The sequence below is a fragment of the Setaria italica genome, chromosome VIII, assembly GCF_000263155.2.
Source record: "Setaria italica strain Yugu1 chromosome VIII, Setaria_italica_v2.0, whole genome shotgun sequence".
Taxonomy (NCBI): domain Eukaryota; kingdom Viridiplantae; phylum Streptophyta; class Magnoliopsida; order Poales; family Poaceae; genus Setaria; species Setaria italica.
The window spans coordinates 29,133,603-29,157,396 of NC_028457.1; the positions used below are offsets into that span (position 1 = coordinate 29,133,603).

The 23,794-nt window shown below is 45.2% G+C and overlaps 1 protein-coding gene and 1 pseudogene across 1 annotated transcript; one reads left to right on the plus strand and one right to left on the minus strand.

Annotated features, from left to right (window-relative positions):
- Positions 1-3,728: 3,728 nt before the first annotated feature.
- Positions 3,729-6,614, minus strand: LOC101785626 (probable LRR receptor-like serine/threonine-protein kinase At4g36180). Its single transcript, XM_022829525.1, has 2 exons — positions 4,996-6,614; positions 3,729-4,866 (listed from the first exon to the last, which is right to left on the minus strand). The coding sequence occupies exons 1-2, from the start codon at positions 6,612-6,614 to the stop codon at positions 3,729-3,731; spliced, it is 2,757 nt and encodes a 918-aa protein (XP_022685260.1).
- A 7,016-nt stretch (positions 6,615-13,630) lies between these two features.
- LOC105914970 lies at positions 13,631-16,720 on the plus strand (annotated as a pseudogene).
- Positions 16,721-23,794: the final 7,074 nt, after the last annotated feature.

Consider the following 23,794-nt stretch of genomic DNA (forward strand, 5'->3'; position numbering starts at 1 on the left):
CATTTAAGTACTGCCAAAAAATATCTTACTTTTGTATAATGCCTATGAATTCCTTATACCTATCTCTACTAAAGCTAGCTGAGTCGAGGACCACTGCTTCTCCTAGTATAGAAATCCAGTGATCTCTGCATTATATTTAAATAATTTATATTTTAGACGACATTAAATACCACCTAGTATATATATAGTAACTAAAATTAGCTTACTCAAGGAGCCATGATATACTTCTTGTTAGCCTTTTTCCTCGTTACTCTTGCCGTCAGGCTGCCTGATTCCGCCACGGCCCCCGAGCGCTGCTGTCTACCTCCCCGAGCGCCGCCGTCCTCCTCCCCGAGCGTCGCCGCCGCAGGTTGTTCGCCTTGCTGCCTGTTCCCCGCCGCACGTCATCCGCGCGCCCTTTATTCTGCTCCCTGTCGAGCCACCGTCTCCTCCCCGTCCACCGTCACGCCTCTCGAACGCCGCCGCCACGAGCCTTCCTCCCTGTACGCAACGCGTGGCCGCCGGCCACCTCCCCTCCCCGTTCGCCGTCGCGCCGCCTCCCCTCCCCGGCCAACTCCGTTGCGGCCTCCGTGCGCCGCTGCCACCACATGTCATCCGCCGGGTCACCTTCTCCCCGCCGCCGGTCCACCTCTTCCCCGGCCGCCATCGCGCCGCCTCCCCTCCCCAGCTGGTTGTTTTTTTTTCCATTTTTTTCCATTTTGTTCAAGTAAATTAATTAAGAAGAATATGTTAGGATTAGTTTATATGCAGTACACTATATTTTTCCATTTTGATTCCATGCAATTGCAACATGATAAAAAATATGTTATGACTAGTTTATATGCAGATCACAATCTATTTTTTTAGATAGGGATTGTGTTAGAAATTAAAAGTTGTTACCTTTTTCTTTTTTTTATTCCATGCAATTGCAAAATGATAATAAAGATGTTATGATTAGTTATAACAATGTTCATGAGATCTAAACCAACAATCGTAAATTTCTTCCATTATTTTGGATAATCTTTTATTCTGAGCATTTCATAAATTTTATGTTGATAGTTTGGACTAATTTGGCAAGTAGAATTTTTTTCTCCATGGTGGTGGCGGCCGTGGAGGTGGCTGCCGTGGTGGTGGTGGCCGTGGAGGTGGCTGCCGTGGTCGTGTTGGCCGTGGAGGTGGTAGAGGACAATTCAGGACCCTCCCGCTAGTCGTTCAGGACTTCACTTCCACAACCCCATTGACTTGCCATTCGGCGATCAAAGCAGAGGAACAACTCCCAACATAGTAATATTCTTTCCTTCTTTTAATTGATTTTGTTACTACACATGAATAAATTCTAAATTTACTTACATACAATATAGCTTATCAAACCTATTAGATGGCTCAAAGATGTTGTCGAAGCTATAGGTGATACTTTTCCTATAGTGCAAACTGAGGACGTTGGTGAACGTAATTTGAAAAGAGTACATCTCTCTTTTCAAGTACCTGTTTGAGATATAGATTTCACCTCGATGTCACCAGGAGAGGCCATCCCGATAATTTTAATTGCCGCATGGGGTAAAATAGCACCAAATACGGTACCTGTTCAGAGGATCATCGTGGAGGCCTGTCTAGAGCAGCTTAAGGATCATGGTACTTTTTGCTGGACTTTTCATATTTTCGAATAAAGCAGCTCGAGGAGAGAGAAAGCAATGTGATTATGACTGCTGAGAGGCTTTCTCGGCTTAATGACATGGTATGAAACATTCCTTTATCATTTTTTTAACTTTAGTTATGTTACAACTTTTAACTTTGATCATGTTATAATCATATTTTATAGGATATAAATGGTACTACCATTGTGGAAGTGAGCTTTCATGCAATTCTGGATCAAGTCTTGGAAGTTTGATTTGACTTACATGGGTGGAAACCCGATGTTCACCCCAGATTTGAAGTTCCAGGCTCGTCTCACTTTCTATAGGCCACATCAGTTAACATCTCCATTGTTCGAGATTTATAGTAGTGTATGTGGTCGTTCATGGGAAGTGAAGGAGAGTATACTCATCCATGCTCTAACTTATTTTGATGAAATTCTAGGCTGGACGATTGGAGACCTTAACTATGTTTCATATCTAAGGAAGCGAGCCGGAGTATGTAATATGTAATATGCATGGTTGTACCCCTACCCTTTTCTTATGTATTTGAACTTGTTCTCTCTAGAACCTTTAAGTATTGATGTATAAACTTGCACTATTATTAGAACTGGTTATATTGTATTATATTGTGGCATGGATGTACCCTACTTTTTTCTTACGATAGCGGTAAGTTACAAGATAATAAAGTCTAATCCACATTAATAAAGTCTTACAAGATAATTAATAATTATTAAAAGATAATTAATAAGTCTTACAACATAACTAATAAGAAATGTTAATTTATCCTTTAACGAGTACGTAACCATGGCTTCATGGATTTATCAATGCTTGCTTCAACACATTTGATTCTTTGTTCATGGTCTTTGAACAGGACCAATTCCTCGTACTGATTGTAATCGTGAAGGATCCTTTGTTTTCCAGAGACGGCAATATGTTTCTTTGCATTCATAGGGTCCGTTACGTAGAATCTGTGTGACACGCTCATCGAGTACCCTTGGGTCATCTTTGTAACCTACATTGGCTAGATCTTCAAGTGTCAACCCATAATTGTCATCTATAATGCCATTCAGGTGTTTGACCCATTGGCACCGAAAGATGGGGATCTCGATATTCTCTTCATAGTCAAGTTCCCATATTTCCTCTATGAAACTGTAGTAAGTTATGTTCTATCCGGATGTATCAATCGCCCTTATGCGAACACCACCATTTTGGTACACCACGCTTTTGTTGTCCTTTGCGGTGGTATGAAATGTGTATCCATTAATTTCATATGCTTGCCACGAGGTGATATTGCTTGATGGGCCAGACACCAACCTGATTATTTTCTCTATTTATTTTCTCTCTCTTCCCTCTTCTCTCTTCTAGGTCGGTCTAGATCTAGATCTAGATGACAACCTAATGAAGCTAGAAATGATGGATAGAAGTTGAAAAAGAAGGTTGGAATGGCACAAACTCACCTTATATAGCCACCTTCTGCAAAGGAATCAAGAGCAAAACCTTCCCCCCTTAGATTTGGTGTTTTTGGAGCTTTTCCCTAGCTCCTCTTGGGCAAGCTCTAAATGGAAGGTTGGCTGGGGAAGAATACGCTCACGGCCTTATCTGGGCGAGGTTTGTGCTGGCAGGTGACATAAGCCAACCGCCACCATAGATGGGGTGCATTTGTGCTGACGGGTGCTTGGGTCGTCCACAAGTACAATGGCTTCTGTGTTGGTGGGCGACATAAGCCAACTGCCAGCACAGATGCGCCTCATCTATGCTGAAGGGTGCTTCCCCGCCGGCCCAAGGAAGCTTTGTGCTGGCGGGTGCCAATCACGCCCGCCAGCACACTAAATTGCCTGTGCCAGTACAAAATCTGGCGTAGTGATAAACAAACGGATTCATGGGATATAACGAACGAATTCAAGCAGAAACATGTCATAGCGTTCGGGATATGAAAAGACAAAATGGTAATATATCAACTGAGCATCACATAAGGTTTACGTATACGTGCATGCATATAGAAAAGCATCAATTATTCTTTAGAATAAATTCAACAGAATAAGAAAAGGGCATAATAGCGATACTTCTAGATTCTTCTTCAGCTTCAGCCATATTTCTTCATATATAGTTCGCTGTTCAAGTGTTAACTTTTGTTCCTTTGCAATATCTCATTTCCATGCTTCTCCAAGAAACAACCAAAAACACGTATATTTGATCATATAACTTGTCGAAGAGGCGAAAGTAGGCAAACCTCCATGATCTCTTGAACAACAGAACACATAATACAACCCAAAGCCCCAGCAGGAAACCCGAGGCTAGTCCAAAACGAAAGGATACCGGATAAAAACCAGCTTCGTAACTTTTCTGGTCATGCGACCTTGATGTATCATTTCTTGAACAATTCCTATGAAGAGGAGGACCACAGAGACCATTGTTGCCGTCATACATAGACGGGTTCTCGGAGTACAGGGTGTCAAGTTGACTTCCTTGTGGTATTCTTCCAGTAAGATTGTTATAAGACAAATCCAAATAGCTTAAACTTGTCAGCTTTGATAAGCTCGAAGGGATTTCACCGGAAAGCATGTTCTTTGAGAGGTCAAGCGACTCCAACGACTGCATTGCCCCGATCATTTTTGGAACTACTCCATCCAAGTGGTTCCATGATAGATTCAAATTTAATACAGCATCAAGAGAAGCTATCTCTTGTGGGATTTCACCAGTTAATCCATTAAATGACAAATCAAGGGTCACAACATCCAGAATTGTTACAGAATGATAAATCAGTGCTTGCCCCTTTGTGTTCACCAAAAAGTCACCAATTATGGCCGCAGCATCAACCAATGGGTACATTGTGTGCCTGAATGGGTTCTTTCGCGTCATAGCTGTTAAATTTGATAGATGATAAGGTATAAAACCTGACATACTATTGTTTGCCAGGTTCAAATACTGAAGGTATTTAAGACATGAAATATTGGTTGGAATATTCCCAGAGAACGTGTTGTGGCTAAGTCGAAGAAACTGTAAGTCCATTAGGTCGCATAGCCACATTGGCAATCTTCCTGAGAACTTGTTCTGCGACAGATCAAGAAGGATCAAACCGGTGCTGCTTTGTAGGAAGGAAGGAAACTGCCCAGAGAAGCTATTGTTACGCAACTGTAGGCACTTCAAGCTTCTCATCCCATTACAATTTGGCAATTCTCCACCGAGAAGGTTATTGTCTAGATCTAAGATAATCAAGCTTTGCAAATCACAAACTGATCCAGGTAGCTGACCAGTGATGTAATTAGAGAATAGAACCAAGATTTCTATATTTGGAGTGCCAAAATTTGACGGCAAGGGCCCTGACAAAGAGTTGTTGTAAATGTACAATGAGATGAGACTTCTCGGCAACCGAGGTATATGACCTGTGAGTTTATTTGAACCGAGATAGAGCTGTTCCACTGACATTATTTCCATGCATTTCGGCAATGTACCGCTAATTTTATTGTTGGATATGTCCAGAGCAATAGTCTTTGCAAATGTAGTACAAAACCAGTTTGGAAGCTTATCATCTATACCCGCACTTGATATATCAACATTATGGATATTGCCTTGCCATTCCATCCACATTGGAAAGAGAGGACCCATATGGCATGATCTGAAGTATGCTCTTTCTAATCTGAATGGAGGTATCCATTTATGGTTCACATCGATCTTCAAGGAATTATCAGATAGGTCTATCCACAGTAAGCTGTTTAGGTTAACAAAGTGTTCTTCTGTGATCACACCTTCAAGCCTATTGTTTGATAGGTCGAGTGTAGTCAAATTACTGAGCACACCAACCTCAGACGGCACAGGTCCGGTGAGTTTGTTGTCGAAGAGGGAAAGGGTATTCAAACTCGTAAATTTCTCTATTGATGGTGGTAAACAACCGGTTATGTTGTTGCTGTGCAGATGAAGTTCTTTCAATTTGCTGGATGAACAGTGTGGCAGCCACTCGAATAACTCTACAATGTTTACGTATGATGAGAGACTCTGTTCAAGGTTTAGGATCTCTAGATTGCATAAATATGTCAAGTTTGATGCCATTACATCGAGGTTATTGTTGTTGGATAAGTCAAGGGCTTGGAGGGACGTCATACGTCCTAGTTTCTCAGGAATTTGGCCATGCAGATGGGTTCCTCCAAGGTTGAGGTATCGAAGGCCCGTTACATTCCAAAACCAGCAAGATGCAATTTCTGAGTGGTCAAAGGAATTATGAGAAAGATCGAGTGTCTCAAGCCTTGTGAGGTTAAGTTGCGATAGCGACAGGGGGTTCGTGCTCGAAAGCGAGCATTGGGACAGACCGAGGTACCTCAAAGAAGGCAGCATGTTCATCACACGATGCCAATTCGCCGTTGCACTTAGGTTTACGGATCCAAGGTCGATATACTGTAGCTTCGGTAGATGTATCGCCCACGAAACATCCGACGACTCTGTGCTTCCATTCCCAAATATGCCGTAGTAGGACAGGTCCAGATGCTCCAACTTTGAAAGGTTGCCGAGCTGAGACGGCACGGCGCCTGAAAATGACATGTATGAGAGGTCAAGGTACCTCAGGTTCTTGAGGGAGCCCAGGAACTCCGGAATACTGCCGGTTGGCCCCTCCAGGGCGTTCCAGCTTAGATCAAGGCGCCGCAGATGTGGAAGACAGAGCAGCGAGGAGCTTATATGGCCGACCAGCCCTTCTTGCAGCGGGTACAGGCTGCCAGCATGGTTGCGCAGGTTGAGCTCCACGACGTGGCCGGTCCGGTTGCTGCACCGGACGCCGCTCCAGCGGCAGCAATCGCTCTGCTCCTGGCCATCATCCTGCCATGACGCCAGGACGTTCGCGGTGTCGCTGGAGACGCCGCGTTTGAAGTCCAGCAGGGCGTCCCGCTCGCGTGGCACGCATGCGCCCGCGCGCTGAGGTGGTCTCAGTATCAGGGAGCTGGTCGTGATCAGGGCGAGCACTGTGAATAAGCGCCGGAGCTTCACGAGTGGGGATGGGTGCTGCAGATGCATGATGGGCGTGTGCATGAGTTCTTCAACTGGCTTCTCTCGACACTAATGGTATAACTGATGAGCAGCACAAGGTGTGCCACAATAATAATCAGTGGATGTGGTGCTCTTATAATCTCCTTTTAGTCCACGGTTGAAGTAGTCATTACAAGGTAGAGACCGGGTGCCTGCCGTGCGTGACTGCCGCGTTAGTGTTGAACCAAAGCTCATGCAATCTCTCTTCGATCAGAAAGAGAGATTGTCCAGGGTTGAAAAAATTGGATGCAAATCGACCTAGTAATCGGCAAAAGTAACAATTGGATGGAAATTATCACTCAAACTATTGAAAAAATCTATATCTTAATAACAGTGTAAATCTAATATGAGATTGTCCAGGGTCTGAAAACAACACAATACACTAGATAAGGTAGGTATTTTCTATGTAACTGGAATCATCCTAGACTACGAAGATTATTTGAGATCTTATGTGTAGACTCCGGCAAGGAAACCATCTAAAAGTTCTGATGTATCCGGTATCCGGACAAGGCAACAAAACAAGTAGTATATACAAATTTTGACGAGGGATAGCGACATTGTTGATTAATGGTCCCTGAAGGATCGGGACGGGCGATAGGGGTTTTTTTAATTCTTTTATGAGAACAGGGTCTCTGTCCCAATTGCTATCCAAAACACACCTCGCGTCTTATCATCAAGATGACACAAGTCAACCTGTGACAAGCTCACTTTAGTAACGATTTGAGATGCTCAAGCATAGCGGAAGCAAAGCACAAAGTGATTCCAAGAACCTTGCACAAACGAGATAAAGCAAAGACACTACTAACCACTACCAAACCTCACTTTGACTAATCATGCAAAGATTAATTAAAAGTCCTTGTCTAAGCAGGCAAAGATTAGCAAAGGAAAGTACTGATTAAATTGCTAAACAACCTAACAGTGATTAACTAGCAGGTGCATGGAATTAACGGAACAGGAAAAGGCTTACAGTGCTATCTGGTAGAAGAAGTTGGGCCTGCTGCTCCTGTCTCCCTTGATCGGCCTGCTTGCTGCGCGCGCTTGGGCCAGGTTTGCTGCGCTGTCGCCTGCTGGGCTGCCAGCCTGGCCCGCGTAGCGCTGCTGGCCTGAGCCTGCTGCTGCTGTGATGCGATGCGGCCTGCTGCGGGACGCGCTGCTGGGCTCGCTCCCACGCCTGGGCCGCCTGCCGGCCTGACACCGGTGCGCCGCCCTGGAGCAAGCTGCACACGCGCCACGCACGCGAGCGGCCGAGCGCTCGCTGCCTGCCCCGCGCCCGTGCGAAGACTCGTGCGCTCGAAACAGAGAGGACGATACGGAAGAACAGAAAAACACGCAAGAACAGGCCGGAACTTCAAATCACAAAAACTCCTCCCATACTTCACGGATCAAGATGAAACTTGAGACAAGGAAACAATACCTAAGTGCAAATAGATCCCTGAGACAAATCTTGAAAAACTTAAGTATTCATCATGAATTTTGGAAACGACTGAAAACCCTAACTCAAACACGATTTTGGGAAAATCCAAAATTCAAGCCGAATTCGTGAGGGATTTCTCAAACAAGAAGAACGAAAAATCCCCAAAAATAGCTCCGAAAATAGGGAAATAGAAAAACGCTAGGGAATCAAAGATTTAGCACGAATTGAGACTTTAACCACAACTAAATCACGAGAACATCTTCTTTACGAGATGAGGACTAGCCTCCTCCCTTCATCCACCCATTAAAATGAAGAAAGAGAAAAGAGCAATCACACTCTCATCTCCCTTTCTCCTCTCTCTCTAAGCACATGACTAGCCTCTAAGCAAAATGATTTAAGGTTCGGAAATGCTAACCATCCTACATCCGACGCGGACGGAAAATATCGGACGCTCAGGTCCACTCAAATGGCGTCAGGGTGACAGACCCGAAGTCTCATTTCAACCAAACTAGTTGCAAGCTCAAGTCCGATCGAGACTTATCTATTTGCTGCAGTGCTGCATGCTGGGCTGCCCGCTATACTTTCCCCTAAAATCCTTCACTCTGCTCTACTTTCTCCTAGACTCCAATTGCACTTCGATGAGATGATGACCCCCTTGTGCGGCTCCACTTCTTGGTGCTCTGCCCGTCCGCACCCTCCTCCTCTCCATCCCTCCTGCTAGCCATGGTGCCTCACTGTCACGGGGCTCCTCTCCAGCCTACTCTGCTTCCTGCTGCTCTGCCCGGCCGCACCCTCCTCCTCTCCGTCCCACTTGCTGGCCATGGTGCCTCGCCGTCGTGGGGGCTCCTCCCCAGCCTGCTCCGCTTTCTGCTGCTTTGCCTGGTAGCGCCTCCTCCTCTCCCTCCCTCCCACTGATAGGGGGTAGCGCTCCAAGGGCCTTGCCTAGGCGACGAAGAGGATGGAGAAGAAGAGGCCAAGGTCGACGCACTGCAGCTGAGAATCACTGTGCACGCCGGCACTGGCAGCAGCCGCAGCAGGATCTTCAGCACTGATGGCCATAAGAGCCTAGATCTGAAGATAACCCTCCCGACTGACATGTTGCAATAGGTATCTCATGATGTTGCAGTAGGGATTCTTGGATGTTGCTAGCGCCGTAGATGCGCACGGGTGTTGCGAATGAATGTATCATCTGATGTTGCATGATTGATTCTTCTGAGATATTTTGATGTTGTAATAGTTGGCTTTTGATGTTTCATCTGTCGATTTTTCATGTTGCAATATTTCTTCCCGTACGAGCTCAACCCCAACTCAATATATGATGATTTGTTTGGAAATGTTGCATGAAATATGTGTTCGATGTTGCGGTGGGAATTTTCCCTCACGGATATTATGTTTACATTGAGCTATTTTTTCACATCGTTTTTATGTTGCAACCATAGATTTTTGATGTTGCAGCTATTTTGTTTTGATGTTGCAACGGAACGTCGGATAATTAGTGGTATTTTATTATGGTGCTACTGTAGCCGTCAGATTTAAAATGGATGGTGATGCATGCGTTCGATGGGAGTTGCTCCGCCGGACGTCCGGGCACTAGCAAGCCCCTTTAAGATTTCTAAAACAAAGAGATGCTGAAATAACCAACCATCCACCCATATATATAGTCCCTGGCAGATGACCAAACTACCCCTACAGCTACAACTAAGATAACCGCCCACCCATGGGCATTTTGGTCCAACTTTTTATTGGCGCATCGGATGGACACGCCACCTTCATGACTTTGCTTCATCTCGACGCAAGCTTCGCGATTATGCCACGTGCCCTCCTTCTTGAAGCTCCAGCCGCACCGGGCTCACCCCCAGTTTTGAGGCCCAAACTAGGAAACCTGCGTGCACGGTGGTTTTGAGGCCCAAACCACCCAAACCATCCATCTCCGCTTGGCTGTCACGCGACCTCCTTGATGTTGATGTGTCCCGCCTCCGCCGAGCCTCCCGTTCGACTTGACCGACACCGTCTCCATCCTGTCATGTTCTCTCACCCTTCCGTGCACCATGTGGACCACCTATGACTCCGCCCGGACTCCTCGGGTCCATCGGTCCAAGCCTACTTGCGTTCATCCTTCACCACCCTTGGTCCGTCGGTATGAACCTTTCGCTTGACCTTCACCGCACGCCGTCAGCCGCCACACCACATCCTACACCTGCACATCACAAGCCAAGAACAACATCAATACAACATAATATTATCAATCACTCATCATCCAAGGGTGACCACCATTGGTCCTCAGTCCCAACCTTGCATTTCTTGAGGACTGGCCATGGCCATCAGCATCATTTTATCAGAACTTGTTCTATGGGCATATAAGGCACGTTTGGATGCTTGCCCCAGCTCACTCTGCCAATATTTGGACGTTGACCAACAACAACATGCTCGTTTGGATCAGGGCCAACTATTTTTTTTGAAACAAATCATCAAGAGGGCTGCCTATTATATTAAAAAGGAGGAGATCCCAAACGGAAAAAAAATAATTACACAAGCTAGGCTAGCACCCCATACACATAAAAAGGAAAAGAAACTCTTCTAATTACACAAGCTAGGCTCAGAACAAAGAGTTGTACTAAACTCTGCTAAGGAGGGTTGCCAGATGTTTTGCCCTTGCCACGATCCACACCGTCGCGTCCTCTTGGATCGTCGCTAGGACCACGGAGCTTATGGATTCTTTTTGGTCGAAGATTCTTGCGTTCCGCTCTTTCCAGATTATCGACGTTACGAGCATGATAAGGGATCGCAATCCCTTTCTTGAGATACTCTTTGCAGATGCTAGTGTCGACCACCATTGGTGCAAGGATTCCACTTGTGGACACTCTCTTGGATGGATTGCTTGATTTGCCATCCATATTCGTCATGTGAACCTGCACATTGCCAAGAGGTGTAATGCTGTCTCTGGTTCGCGGCGACAGAGAGGGCAAAGTGTTTGGTTTGGCCAGCCCCTGGTTTGCAGTCGATCCACCGTCCACAACCTATTTTGGACCGAGAGCCGCGAGAAGAGCTTGCAGCTCTGAGGGGCCCACGTTCACCAAATTATTCCTTCAAAATCTGTCAGTGAGGATCCTATGAATTGCGTGTCGTAGGCCCAATTTCGTTGTGTAGTTTCCGTCCGCTGTCAGCTTCCACACAATGTCATCTTGAACCCCTGGCGTGAGCTCTGTGGCACGCACCGCCTGCCGTAGGAGGTAGAACTCGTGGAAGCGCTGGCTGGAGAAGGATTCGTGATGGAGGTTAGTTTATGTCTCCGATCCAGTTTTGATTAGGCAGAGCGTCCTGGAGGGTTCTATTTTTTTTCGCTTGGAGATTCTATAAATGTTTGGCGCTAGATCTCTTGGCCTTTGCCCATGGTGCCATGCGCTGTGCTAGAATGAGGCCTTAGCCCCGTCCCCAATGTGAATGGTTGCAGCTGCTGCAAGTAAGAGCCTGTCTTTATTTGTGCACGGGATTTCCAATCCGACCCATGTTTTGTCGACCTCTTTCCACTCTTGCCAGAGCCACCGCAATTTGAGCCCCCTCATGAATTTGTTGAGGTTTATGATTCCCAACCCCCCGGAGCGCTTCAGTCTGGCTGAACGGGCCAGTTAACTTTGCATTTTCCATCAGTAAGGGCTCCTTTGGAAGCATAGGGCTGATTAGGCCAAGGAAGAAATACCTCCACGGGGATTTATTTTTTGATTTTCAAATCCCTTCCATCAGAGGGTTTTTCTGGCCCCTCTCCTCCGTCAGTGTTTGGAAGGCAAACCCATCCCCATCACTAGAGGATGTTGCCACGGACAGCAAATAGAGCACTGCATACTGATTGCGTCAACAAATAGCAACAGAACATCAACAAGCCTTTCTAGCACAAGACAGAACATCAACTGGCAAATAGACAGAACATCAACAAGCCTGTGTAGCACAAGACAGAACATCAACTACATACTGATGCTAGAAGCCTGACTTGAATAACGAACTCAGTGAACATCAACGGAAATCATGTTATCGCACTGGCACGGACCAGCTCCAAGACAGAACAGACGAACATCAACCGGCAAGACAGCAACAACCAACAGGCCAAACAGTCTAGCACACCAGAAACGCGCTCCACAAATTTTTTAACTTCAGCGTTGATGCAATACAAGTTTTTTTTTAGTAAACGAAGCTAAGGACCTTCCCCCGACCATTCTCTTTGTGCTTCTTGGTTCTCTTCAACACTCACAAATTTTGGCAAATAAACACTGGAGTTAGAAAGCTGCTGCACTGGAGTTAGAAAGCTATAGCACAAAACAATGTAAAATCAGTGACACCAGCAGGGGACAAAATTTTATATTTTATATATGCAAATAGAGGATTCAACCGACACTTGGGCAAGTGTACAAAATTGAGAAAGAGAATATACCCGAGTAATCTTTTTCTTCAACCAATCAGCCGAACACTTGGATTTTTTGTGCCCACCAATATTTTTCTGTTCATTTCACTTTGGAAAACTTCATTTGCATCAGTTTTTTTATCCGATAGCCCTTCCATGGCATCCACAATGTCAATACATTTCTCGATTGAGTAGTCTTCTTCACGTGTCTTCTTCTTTTCTAACTTTTCTAGAGTTTTTTCAATCTGATGCTTTATAAAGTCAATGTAATCCTCAAGTTTTGCTGCCATCTGACTTTGTTTGTGTTTCTTTCCACCTGTCACATCTTGGTCTTCTGAATTAGGACTAGCTGGAGTAGATTGAGCTTCAGTGCTTTCTACACCACCAAGATCAAAACTGAGGGGATTTCTATCAATAGAAGCCATGCTATGATTGCTTTGCTCTGAGATACTTCTTTAGGGAGTGGGTTCAGTTCGCAGCTCACTTCTTTGGGGAGTGGGTTCAGCTCGCAGCTCATTTCTTTGGGGAGTGGGTTCAGCTTGCAGCTCACTTCTTTGTGGTGGAGGCTCAATTGATGTAAAATTTAAATCGTCTGTGGCCACACTTCCTATTAAACAAAAAATTGAATGGGTGAACAAGTGAATAATTAACATCATTGACTCTTAAAGAAGCAATTCAATCCTTGCTTATCAAATATCAATTGCCCCTATCCAAGGTACGTGGTCAAGGGTATGATGGAGCTAGTAATATGAAGGGTCATGTTAATGGTTTGAAGACACTAATTATGGATGAGTCCCCTTCTGCTTATTATGTTCATTGCTTCGCCCATCAACTTCAACTAACACTTGTAGCAGTTGCTAAGGAGAATACATGATTGAAGCATTGAAATTGGGTGAAATTGAAACCGGACAAGGATTGAATCAAGAGATGGGCTTAGCAAGGCCAGGTGATACACTATGGGGATCTCATTACAGAACTGCAATGCATGTTATGTTCTTGTATCCTTCAATCAAGAAAGTTCTCTTTAGGATTGGGAATGAAAGTAAAGGGGCTGAGGCTAATGGAGCTCAAACTATGCTCGCAGTATTTAAGTCCTTTGAGTTTGTTTTCCTGCTACACTTGATGAATGAAATATTTGGATACACAAATGACTTGTGCAATGCTTTGCAAAAGAGGGAGCAAGATATCGTAAATGCAATGGATCTTCTGGAGTTCACAAAGGTAGAACTGGATGTTTTGAGACAAGATTCTGGATGGCAAGAATTTCTTACCAAGGTCACTTCTTTTTATGAGAAGCACAATGTTAAAGTTGTTGACATGAATGGGAAGTATATTCCTATGCAAAGATCAAGGCAGTTCTACAGAGGTACCATTAATTATCACCGATTTCATGCTGATATGTTTTTGGGTGTCATTGATAGACAAGTTCAAGAGCTCAATAATAGGTTTGATGAGGTAAACACAGAGCTACTTAGATGGATGGCATCATTCAGTCCAGCCAATTCCTTTTCTGCTTTTAATGTTGAGAACTTGGTTAAGCTTGCTGGGTTCTATCCACGTGACTTTGAATTTCAAGAAATAAATCAGCTTCATTTTCAGTTGCACCACTATATCAATGATGTCAGAAATGATGAAAACTTCAAAAATTTGAGAAGTCTAGCAGAGTTGTCTATGATGCTAGTTAAACAAGGAAAGGTTTCTCAGTATGAAATTGTTTATAAACTTCTCAAATTGGTGCTTGTTCTCCCTATTGCAACTGCTGGTGTTGAGAGGGTGTTTTCTATAATGAATTTGATTAAGAACAAGTGAAGAAGTAAGATGGGGCAGAAATATTTGAATGGTTGCTTGGTCACATTGATTGAAAGGGAATTCTTCATGCAAGCTAAGGATAAGGACATCATCGCTCATTTTCAAAGCATTGCAGAACGGAAAGTTGTCCTATAGCTTGTAAGTTGTAATCTTTGTTACCATTTTGCTGTTTTAGCCTCTATTTATGTTGCCACTTTGATATGTTGATCTGGACAATTTCAATTTGTGATCAATTTTATTAATCAATGATGCTACCACTTAATTCTGTGTTATAAAACTATAATTTATTCTGTCAAATTTTTTTCTTGCCATCTTCAATTTTGAATACCCATAGTCCAGATCCTACGCCCGCCACTAGCCTCGAGGGTGATCGTGTTTTTGGGCGATCCCTAACATCATTCCTCAATTTCTCTGGATTATTCGGAGTACCTCGACCTCAGCTCAAACAGCCTGGAGGGCCCTAATGGTACTGTCCCGGAGTTCTTGGGTTCTATGAAGAACTGGAGACATCTTGATCTCTCCTACGCTCCTTTCTCGGGTAGACTACCCTCCCTCTTCGGCAACCTTACCAACTTGGGATATCTCGACCTCTCTTCACAACATTTTTGGGTACTGTGCCTTCTCAGCTCGGCAATCTTTCGAAATTGCTACATCTTGACCTCAGTTGGATGCAAAGTGTGCAATCGACAGATATCTCATGGATAAGTCATCTACATACGTTGGAATATATTGACTTGAGCAATATAACTCTCAGCTCCATAGTTGATTTGCCTATTGTGGCGAACATGATTACAACTCTGAAGCACATAATTCTAATAAATTGTTCACTTCCAAGTGCAAATCAGTCCATCACAAATCTCAATGTTACCAAACTTGAGGATCTTGATCTCTCAGGTAATTACTTTGGCCATCCAATTGCATCATGTTGGTTTTGAAATGTAACGAGCATGAAGTCACTCCACCTATACGAAACATTTCTTGATGGTCCCTTCCCTAATGCACTAGGAGGAATGGTGTCATTCCAGCACCTAGATTTTTCGAATAATGGAAAAGCAGCCACATTGAGAGTGGACTTAAAAAATCTCTGTGAACTGGAAACCCTATAGCTTGACAAGAGTCTATGATCTGGGAACATAACAGAGTTTGTAGAGAAGTTACCACAGTGTGCCTCTAGCAAATTGTCTGTCTTGAGTTCACCAAGCAATAATATGACAGGTACATTTCCAAGTACTATGGAGCACTTAACCAGCTTGATTACCCTCATCCTTACTAACAATAGCATCAGTGGAGCTATACCACCAGAGATTTGGAACTGTACAAGGTTGGATTACTTCCATTTCAGTTCCAATCGACTCAGTGGCCATATACCATCGCTTCCAAGAAGCCTCAGAATATTCGAGGTCCCCATGAACTTCTTGTCAGGGCATTGCCATTTGAAATTGGAGCTCCAAATCTTAAAGATCTAATTCTATCCTTCAATTACATTACTGGTCAAGTTCCACGATCTATTTTTAAGTCACAAAACATGGCATTCTTGGATTTATCGAACAATCTTTTTGAGGGAGAACTACCTCTCACTGTTCTCGCATGCCAAACTTACGTTTCTTGCTCGCAAGTAATAATAGCTTTTCTGGAAAGTTCCCCTCATGGCTCCAAAGCTTGTCATCACTGGTTTTCCTAGATCTTTCACGGAACAAATTTTACGGATCACTGCCAAGGTGGATCGGAGGCTTGGTGAACTTACGTATTCTGCACCTAAGTCATAGCAAATTCGATGGAGATATTCCGGTCAACATCACAGATCTTACACGACTTCAATACTTGAATTTAGCAGCCAACAACATATCAGGTTTAATTCCTCCATCATTGTCAAATTTAGTTGGAATGACTCTCAAACATCCATCAGGATCTAGTGATGATTCATACTCGACGGCATTTGATGAGTCGAAAGATATATTTACTCTGGTGCTGAAGAATGAAATTCTCGAGTATGGAGCACATGGTCTAGTTGCTCTGATTGGAATTGACTTGTCGCTGAACCACTTAAATGGTCAAATTCCAAATGAAATAACTTCTCTTACTATACTATCAAATTTAAATTTATCTTGGAATCAATTGAGCGGAAAAATTCCCGAGAATATTGGATCGATGACATCAATGGAATCCCTAGACCTCTCAAGGAACAACTTTTGTGGTGAAATCCCGCCAAGCTTGTCAGATTTGACATATTTAAGTTATCTTGATCTGTCATATAACAATCTTACCGGAATGATCCCATCAGGTCGTCAACTTGATACCCTCTATACAGAAAACCCTTCCATTGCATGTACAGTTTCAGTTACATTTACAGTTCCACTTGCACAAATAATTGACATGCCTGTGAACTTTGTATATCAAGAAGATAACATCGATGCAGCACAGATGTTGCCCTTTGCAATGGATTTCAATGTTCGTCGTCTGGTTGCGCAGCACAGATGAATTTATCTAATAACTTTTTTTGTTGCGAGGAATTTATCTGATAACTTATTCGTTCATGCATGTCTCTCAAAGTGTACCGTTAATTATGGCTTGCTTGAATCTGTTAGTTGCGTGTCTGTCGCGTAAGGCCATACAAACTCGAGGTATCCCTACCAGGTGATTATATATGGAAATGATCATATAAGTAGCAATTCTATAAAATAAAATCGAATATGAAGCATTTTGGGGCATGTATATTTGAAGGTCAGCAGATGGAGTTTCTGGAGAGCACAGAGACAGACACGCGAATGGCACTGGTGGAAGACGCAGGTGCACAAAAGGACAGAGGAGGAATCTGGTCCTGACCACCAGCAAAGCGTAGGAGGCGGGATTGTTGCCTATTCGTCCAGTACAGGCTGGGTAAGCAGCAAAGCGTATGCTAGCATTGCCGGCCGTGTCACAGGACGCGCCTGAACGTTTCAACGAAAGAGGAACACTTCACGCTTTCCTCATGGCATGCGACCATCTGGGTATACTAGCTAGCCAGTCTTACCTCTTTTTATTTGATTAAGTACATGCAGTGACACCAATAATTATTTACCAGATCAGGTAATAGCAGGTTCATTTGGTTGGGTATAGCATCCTGACAGATGGGCCACCCTTCAATAGACAAATCCACAAACCACATATTCACAAATTTTACATTCCCTTCAATGGATATATCGATTGATATGGCAAGTATATCTTTATAGTAAAAAATGAAAAAAAAAAAGACTACTAGGGTGAGGTGGGGGGGGGGGGGGGCGAAGACTCGGCTCAGTAGTAAACTACTAGTAATCTTGGGTGTAAAAAAATAACACTCCATAAAGATTGAGGAATTTCGGAGTTTGCTAGATATTTTATCTAGTTAATGGAAATGAAGAGTAGTTGAACTGCATTTCTCATCACCCAGACAGCTAACTCCCGCACCGGGCGCTGCAGCTCCTTGCGCTTGTGCCTATAAATGGACGTGGGCAGCTCCGATCCTCCCTCACCTCTCGGCCAGTGCCATCACAGCCTCTCCCGTACGTGCATTTCTCTAACAGCAGCTGCCTGTCTGCTTCCCACAGGCTTTAGCATGGCTGCTCCATGAAATCTTCCACCACCCGAGCCCTATGTAGCTCGCTACACCTACGGGGTGCTCTTGTTTCTCGCCAAGTGTGTTGCGTGGCTTTCAAATACCACCCATGCTGAGATGTTGCTTGGCAAGAAAGAATAAGAGCCCCTTGTACATGTATCGAGCTAACATTGGGCTCGGGTCTCATGAAAGAAGAAGAACCTAAGCTAAGCAGCAGCAGAGAAGAACATAATGCATGGCGCCAGACATGATAGAAACCTCTGATCTCTTGTAATTTCGCTCTTGTCATCTAACCTGTTAGTGCATGGTTACACCGTAATGATCATTTTCTTTTGTGCATGGACGTAAATGTTGATGCTCACAAGTCACAAATTGATAAGCTAAGCAGGTAAACTACTCTTTGCTTCAGTCCATTTTCACATGATCGCACATATTTACTTACATGGATAAGCTAAGCAGGTAAAATGACCTTACTTGTAGATATTTATTTACCCTATTAATTTAGCGCTGCCGCGTGCACACGCACATATCAACAAGGGTAAAAATGACTAGTTTTTTTTAGCACGGAGGGAGTAGGAGGTAAGAGCTCGAACAAATCACAATACTTAATTATTTGAATACATAAACGGTTAGATAATTAAAAGAATGAGATTTTTTTAAAAAAAGTTAGAGAAAAGCAGGCCATCTCCGTCCCTCATAGGAGAGGACGCCTTCTTCCCTTGTGATGCCCACAGCACATAGGAATTGGGCCCTCGTCAGAGTCCTCCAGATCCAGTTTCGTTGTGAGATTTTCATTCGTGTTAGGGCAAGTTAATTGCTACATGTCAGCTTTCTTATAGACCGTCTCATGTAGTGTCACATCATATTTTTGTTGATGCGAAGAAGAAAGAGAGAAAGGAGAGAGAAAGAGGTTGTGATATTTAGGTTAAGCCAAATGATATTCACGAGACTTCGTCAGGCTCGCTTCCAAACAAGGTGCACCATAACATGTTCGTCCTCTGAATTTCTGAATGCGCAGAAGTACAACTCAATTACATCCACTCACTACGGGAAACAGTAAGTTTGCTGAGTACCCTAGGCACTCGGCGAAGCCCCAAAAATACTCGGCAAAGCGTTTGCCGAGTGTACCACTCGGCGAACAGAACTTGGCGAACTTTCCCTCGGCAAACAGTGTATTTACCGAGTGTCAAACGTCGGGCATTCGGCAAACGCTTTGCCGAGTGTCAAAAAACACTCGGCAAAACAAAACACTCAGCATAAAGGCGTTGACGGACTGTCACGGTAACGACACCTTTGCCGAGTGCCGTACCCATGACACTCGGCGAACATTTAGTATTTGCTCGGTTTCATGGCACTCGGCAAAGCAGAAGCTCCCGCCAGCTTTTTATGGCGCCTTTGCCGAGTGTTGTGTCGAACACTCGGCAAAGCAGTCACAGAATTACAGGAACTCGGCAAAGTGTCCTTACCCCCCCTATAAAACACACTCGGTACATATAAAGGACCCCTCTCCAAAAACAACCACAGAAGCATCACAGACATATAAATTGCATCACAGGCATATACATTGCATCACAAGCACACAAATAATATTCAGAAGTCCATATAGGTTCTAGTCTAAACAAGTAATTCACAAGTTTGCTTAACACAATAGCCGTTCAAACAAGTCATTGAGGAGGATGTGTAGGTGGCCACTGCCCCTAAGATGATTCTGCATCGGATGCCGACGATTGATTCTGCACAAAGTTAAAGAGATTGCATTAGTCACTTTCCTAGTCTAAGTTTCTAGTGCCTATAGTTTCTAGTTTAACTCTAGATTGATTGTAAGGTTGAGAAGTGACTCATAGGAGTAGCTACAGGAGGTGGAGGTGGCGGGAATAGGTTCGGTGACATAGGTGGTGGAGTTTGACCTAAACTCTGAAAAACACTCTGCATATACTGGAGCATCGACTCCGTCCTCTGCCTTTCTATCTGCCGATCCACCTCGATCCTCGCCTCTAGGTCCTCCCGTCGCTTCCGTTCTACCGCCACTGGGCCTACAATATTTCATCCCAATTTCTTATTGCAAAGGAAAAGGTACGTAAAAATCAACAAAAGATGAAACAAACAGAAATAACCTGCAGAGCCTGCATCTGTAACTGTGCAGTGGTCGGCCGTGCCCGTATCGCGGGGCTTGAGTCCGTGCTGCTTGCTCGGATCTGGGAGAGACTGGGAGTACTGGCAGTGTCGATCATGCTATCTCCAATCCAATACCGGTCATGCTTCTTGCCTCCTCCCACCCTCATCACAATTTTTGCATCAATATTCTGAGAGCTCAGATCGAACTCTAGCCCATGAACCTCCCTTGCCATTGATGTGTACTCGGTGACGCGGCTGTGGATGCTTGGATGGCTGTACACCTCGGGCGGGTCCTCCGGGTTGAAGTCGATGTCTGCTGTCGCCTTTGTTGGAGGTATGCCCTAGAGGCAATCATAGAGATGATGACATCTGATTGTATCCATGATTTGTATATTGCGTTCATTGAATATCCATTAAAGGCTACTTGAATTGATCTGCAATTATGTGAATTGTATGTGGAACTCTTTACTTGTATGGTTATTCTAAAAGTTGTCCCTAGTCGGAGTTCATGTGTGGACACACATGAATATTAGACTAGTACATGTATTAGTTGATGACTATGTTTCATAAGTCATGGACATGGAGATGTCAAACTAATAATGTAGGCACATGTGGAGACATGTGCTAGGATTGACCCAATACGAGAAGTAGTTCTCTCTTTACACAACATGTACGTTTTGTCCTTAGACCTGAGATTGTCGCATGTACTCAAGATGTGGATCAACTTACTTAGGGGCTATCAAACGCTACACCGTGACAGGGTAGTTAAAAAGGTAGCTTTCGGGTTTCTCAAGAAGCATGCTGTGAGACATGGTCAATCAAGATGGGATTTGCCCCTCTCTGATTGAGAGTGATATCTCTGGGGCCCACGAGTGATCGGATCCAAAAATGCATGGCCATGCTATGTACGGTAAAGAGTTAACGTACAAAGGGATTCCGAATCATAGGATCAAGAAAGAGTGGTCGGCTTAAAGCTAGACCAAATATCGTGAGGCAAAGGGAATAGCATGTACATAATGTTGTGACGGTTCGTCTGATATGATCTTCGTGTGCGTATAGGAGTTGGCACGTCTTGCTAGAGGCCGCTACCGACTATTGGGCCGAGTAGGAGTACTCGGGCCATGTCTATACGTATTCGAACCCATAGGGTCACACACTTAAGGGGCTGGAAGCCCAACTTGGATATGATCCGAATTGGATCAGGTTTAGAAGTACTAATGGGCCTCGGACCCAGAGGCCCGTCAGGAACCTCTATAAATAGAGGGGTGGGGCGCCCTAGGGTTTTTATCCCTTTGGCCAAAACACATCTGCCGCACCTCCCATGCTCTCGCCCTGTTGGAACTTGCGGACCTAGCAGTCCGGCTTGCGACGCTTCCTCCCTGCACGTGTGGATACCTTGGAGGTGTTGTACCTGCAGCACTTGGACGAGCTGCTGACGAGCCACGACGAGCCGACGACGAGCCGCGGCACGAGGACGACCTTGTTGCACGTGGACGAGCTGCTGAGGTGCTGCTCGACGTCGACGTGATCGACTACGTGTTCGACTACGCTGATCGTCTTCGCTGCCCCGATGCGATTCTACATCTTCCGCACCAGTACGTCGAGTGGTAATCCCATGATCCATATACGACAGTTTTCCTGGTTTACGTGGTAGAAAATTTTTGTTTTGCGCTAGCGTAGCCTACCTCATAGCCCTTCAGCCTTGCCCTTTTTGGACATAACCCATGCCTTGAACCGGGAGCACTCCTGGCCATCATGTGATGAGGTCTGCGGCAAAAATGCAAAAGGATTAGAAATTGTGCAGTATTGGGTGTGAGAATAAAGAAATGAATTCGCGTACCCATTTTTCCTTGTATTCATCAAGGCTCAGGCTGCCTTGATGGTGTGATGCATATGGCATCTGCAGACACCGCTCCCGGCAAGCAAGGTGGTTCTCCAACCACCCGGGCTGCAACCACACGTCCACCATTTGTTCCCAGCACCGGGTATAGGCTCGGCACCACCACGGAGGCACCTACATCGTCAAGTGTGTGACATATAACAAAAGAAATTAAGCGTAATTAATCTTAGAAATAGTAAATATTAACTTTCTGTACGTACCGCCATGAATTCTTCCTTGGTCAGGTTCATTGTCTTTGCCTCTTCCTTTTTTACCTTCATCCTTTTGAATTCAGCATAGAAGTCGATGATGGCCTGAACCCGCGCCTCGTAGTGCATGTCCTTGACGAGCTTCTTGGCGGCTTGTTCAGTGACGGAGGCCGCCCTAACCTCAAATCCCTCCTGGCATCTATAGAAGTCCTGCGTATAGACACGTTGCATACAGTTATTATTTCAAGAATGTGCAGCAAAGATGATGTATTAACCAATGTAGTCTACCAAATACTTACCCACAGCTCGGCCTTCACCCGCTCCGCCTTGTTGGCGAATGTCCTGTGGTCACGATCACCGACGTCGGCGGTGGCGACGTAGTGGTTCCACGTGTAGGCCGGCTCCTCCTGTCCGGCGAAGACCACTAGACTAGGGAAGTGTAGCCTACACAAAAGACCAAGGATGCCGTTGACCTTGCAGTTGTGGCCACCCCCACTGAGCTTAATTCAACTCCTGCACATGTGATTAATATAAATTATTAGTTTATATTGTAATTTTCAACATATCAAAAGTACTGAGAATATGTAAAGGAACTTACTTTGCCCCAGTGGGTCGAATCAGTGGGCGTCTATGAAGAGGGATCGGTCGCCTCAGGAGGGACGAGGGACCTCGCAACTAGATCTTGGACTGCGAAACCCTGCCTCCTCCTCTTCCTCCCTCTCCTGCTCCTGCTCCTCCTGTACCTCTGCCTCGTCACTACAGGTGTGCGCGGAAGGTATCTCCTCCTCCTCAGACGACCGGGGTGAAGGTACAGGCGACGGGGGCCTCACCCCTCGACCCTTTCCTTGACCCCTGCCTCGACCCCTGCCTCTACCCAGGACCTGTGCCTCCTCCGTTACCTCAACCAGTGCATCACCCCTGCCTCCACCCCTGCTTCGACGCCTCCCTCGACCCCTTGATGCGTCTGACCTTGTACCTGACCCTGAAGCTGCAGCTTTGAATTTTTCGTAAAGCGATGCAATCTTCCTCGTACCGCCTACCATTGTTCAATCACCTACATTTACAAAGAGTAAACCAATCAGCACAGATAAACAAAACATAATTAGGTTACGTGATATACGAACATCATACGGAAAGAGAGGTGTAGGATGCCTCACCTTGCTATCCTACAAAGTGACGACTCGAGGACGGTAACGTAGCCTCTCCTGCAAAAAAAGAACATACTACTTTCAAGTTAAATCTTCGACAGCACCTCTCCTGCACGTGGAGGTTTCCATAACCTGCATCAAATAAAATGGCACGATGGCTGACTTCTACATACAGTTCTTATGCCTTAGATTGGCAAATCAAACATCCTTTTCTAGTTTCTGAAACAAAAGCCCTGCCACCTCTCTATCTTATCCCTTCCTATTTACTAATTACTTTTGTAATTTCTAATTTCTATTTCATCCTACCACCTCTCTACCCTTTTCTAATTTCTAATTCCAATTTTCTAACTCGAAGAACAAAGATTGATTACCGGGAGGGGTGAGGGACGCCGGCCTAGGGGACTTCCGGCGGCGTCAGGCGCGCCGGGGGCGGGGGCGCTCGGGGCCGAGGGCGCCAGGGGCGGGAGTGGCTGGCGGGGCGAGCGCCGGACAGGGGGTGATAGGCGGGCCAGGGGCGCTGGTGGCGGGGCCACCGGGTGGGGGGCGGCCGGCGGGCGGGCGCGCGGCTGCGGCGGAGCACCGATGGGCGGTGTGCCAGCAGTGGGGCGGCCGGTGGCAGTGGCGGGA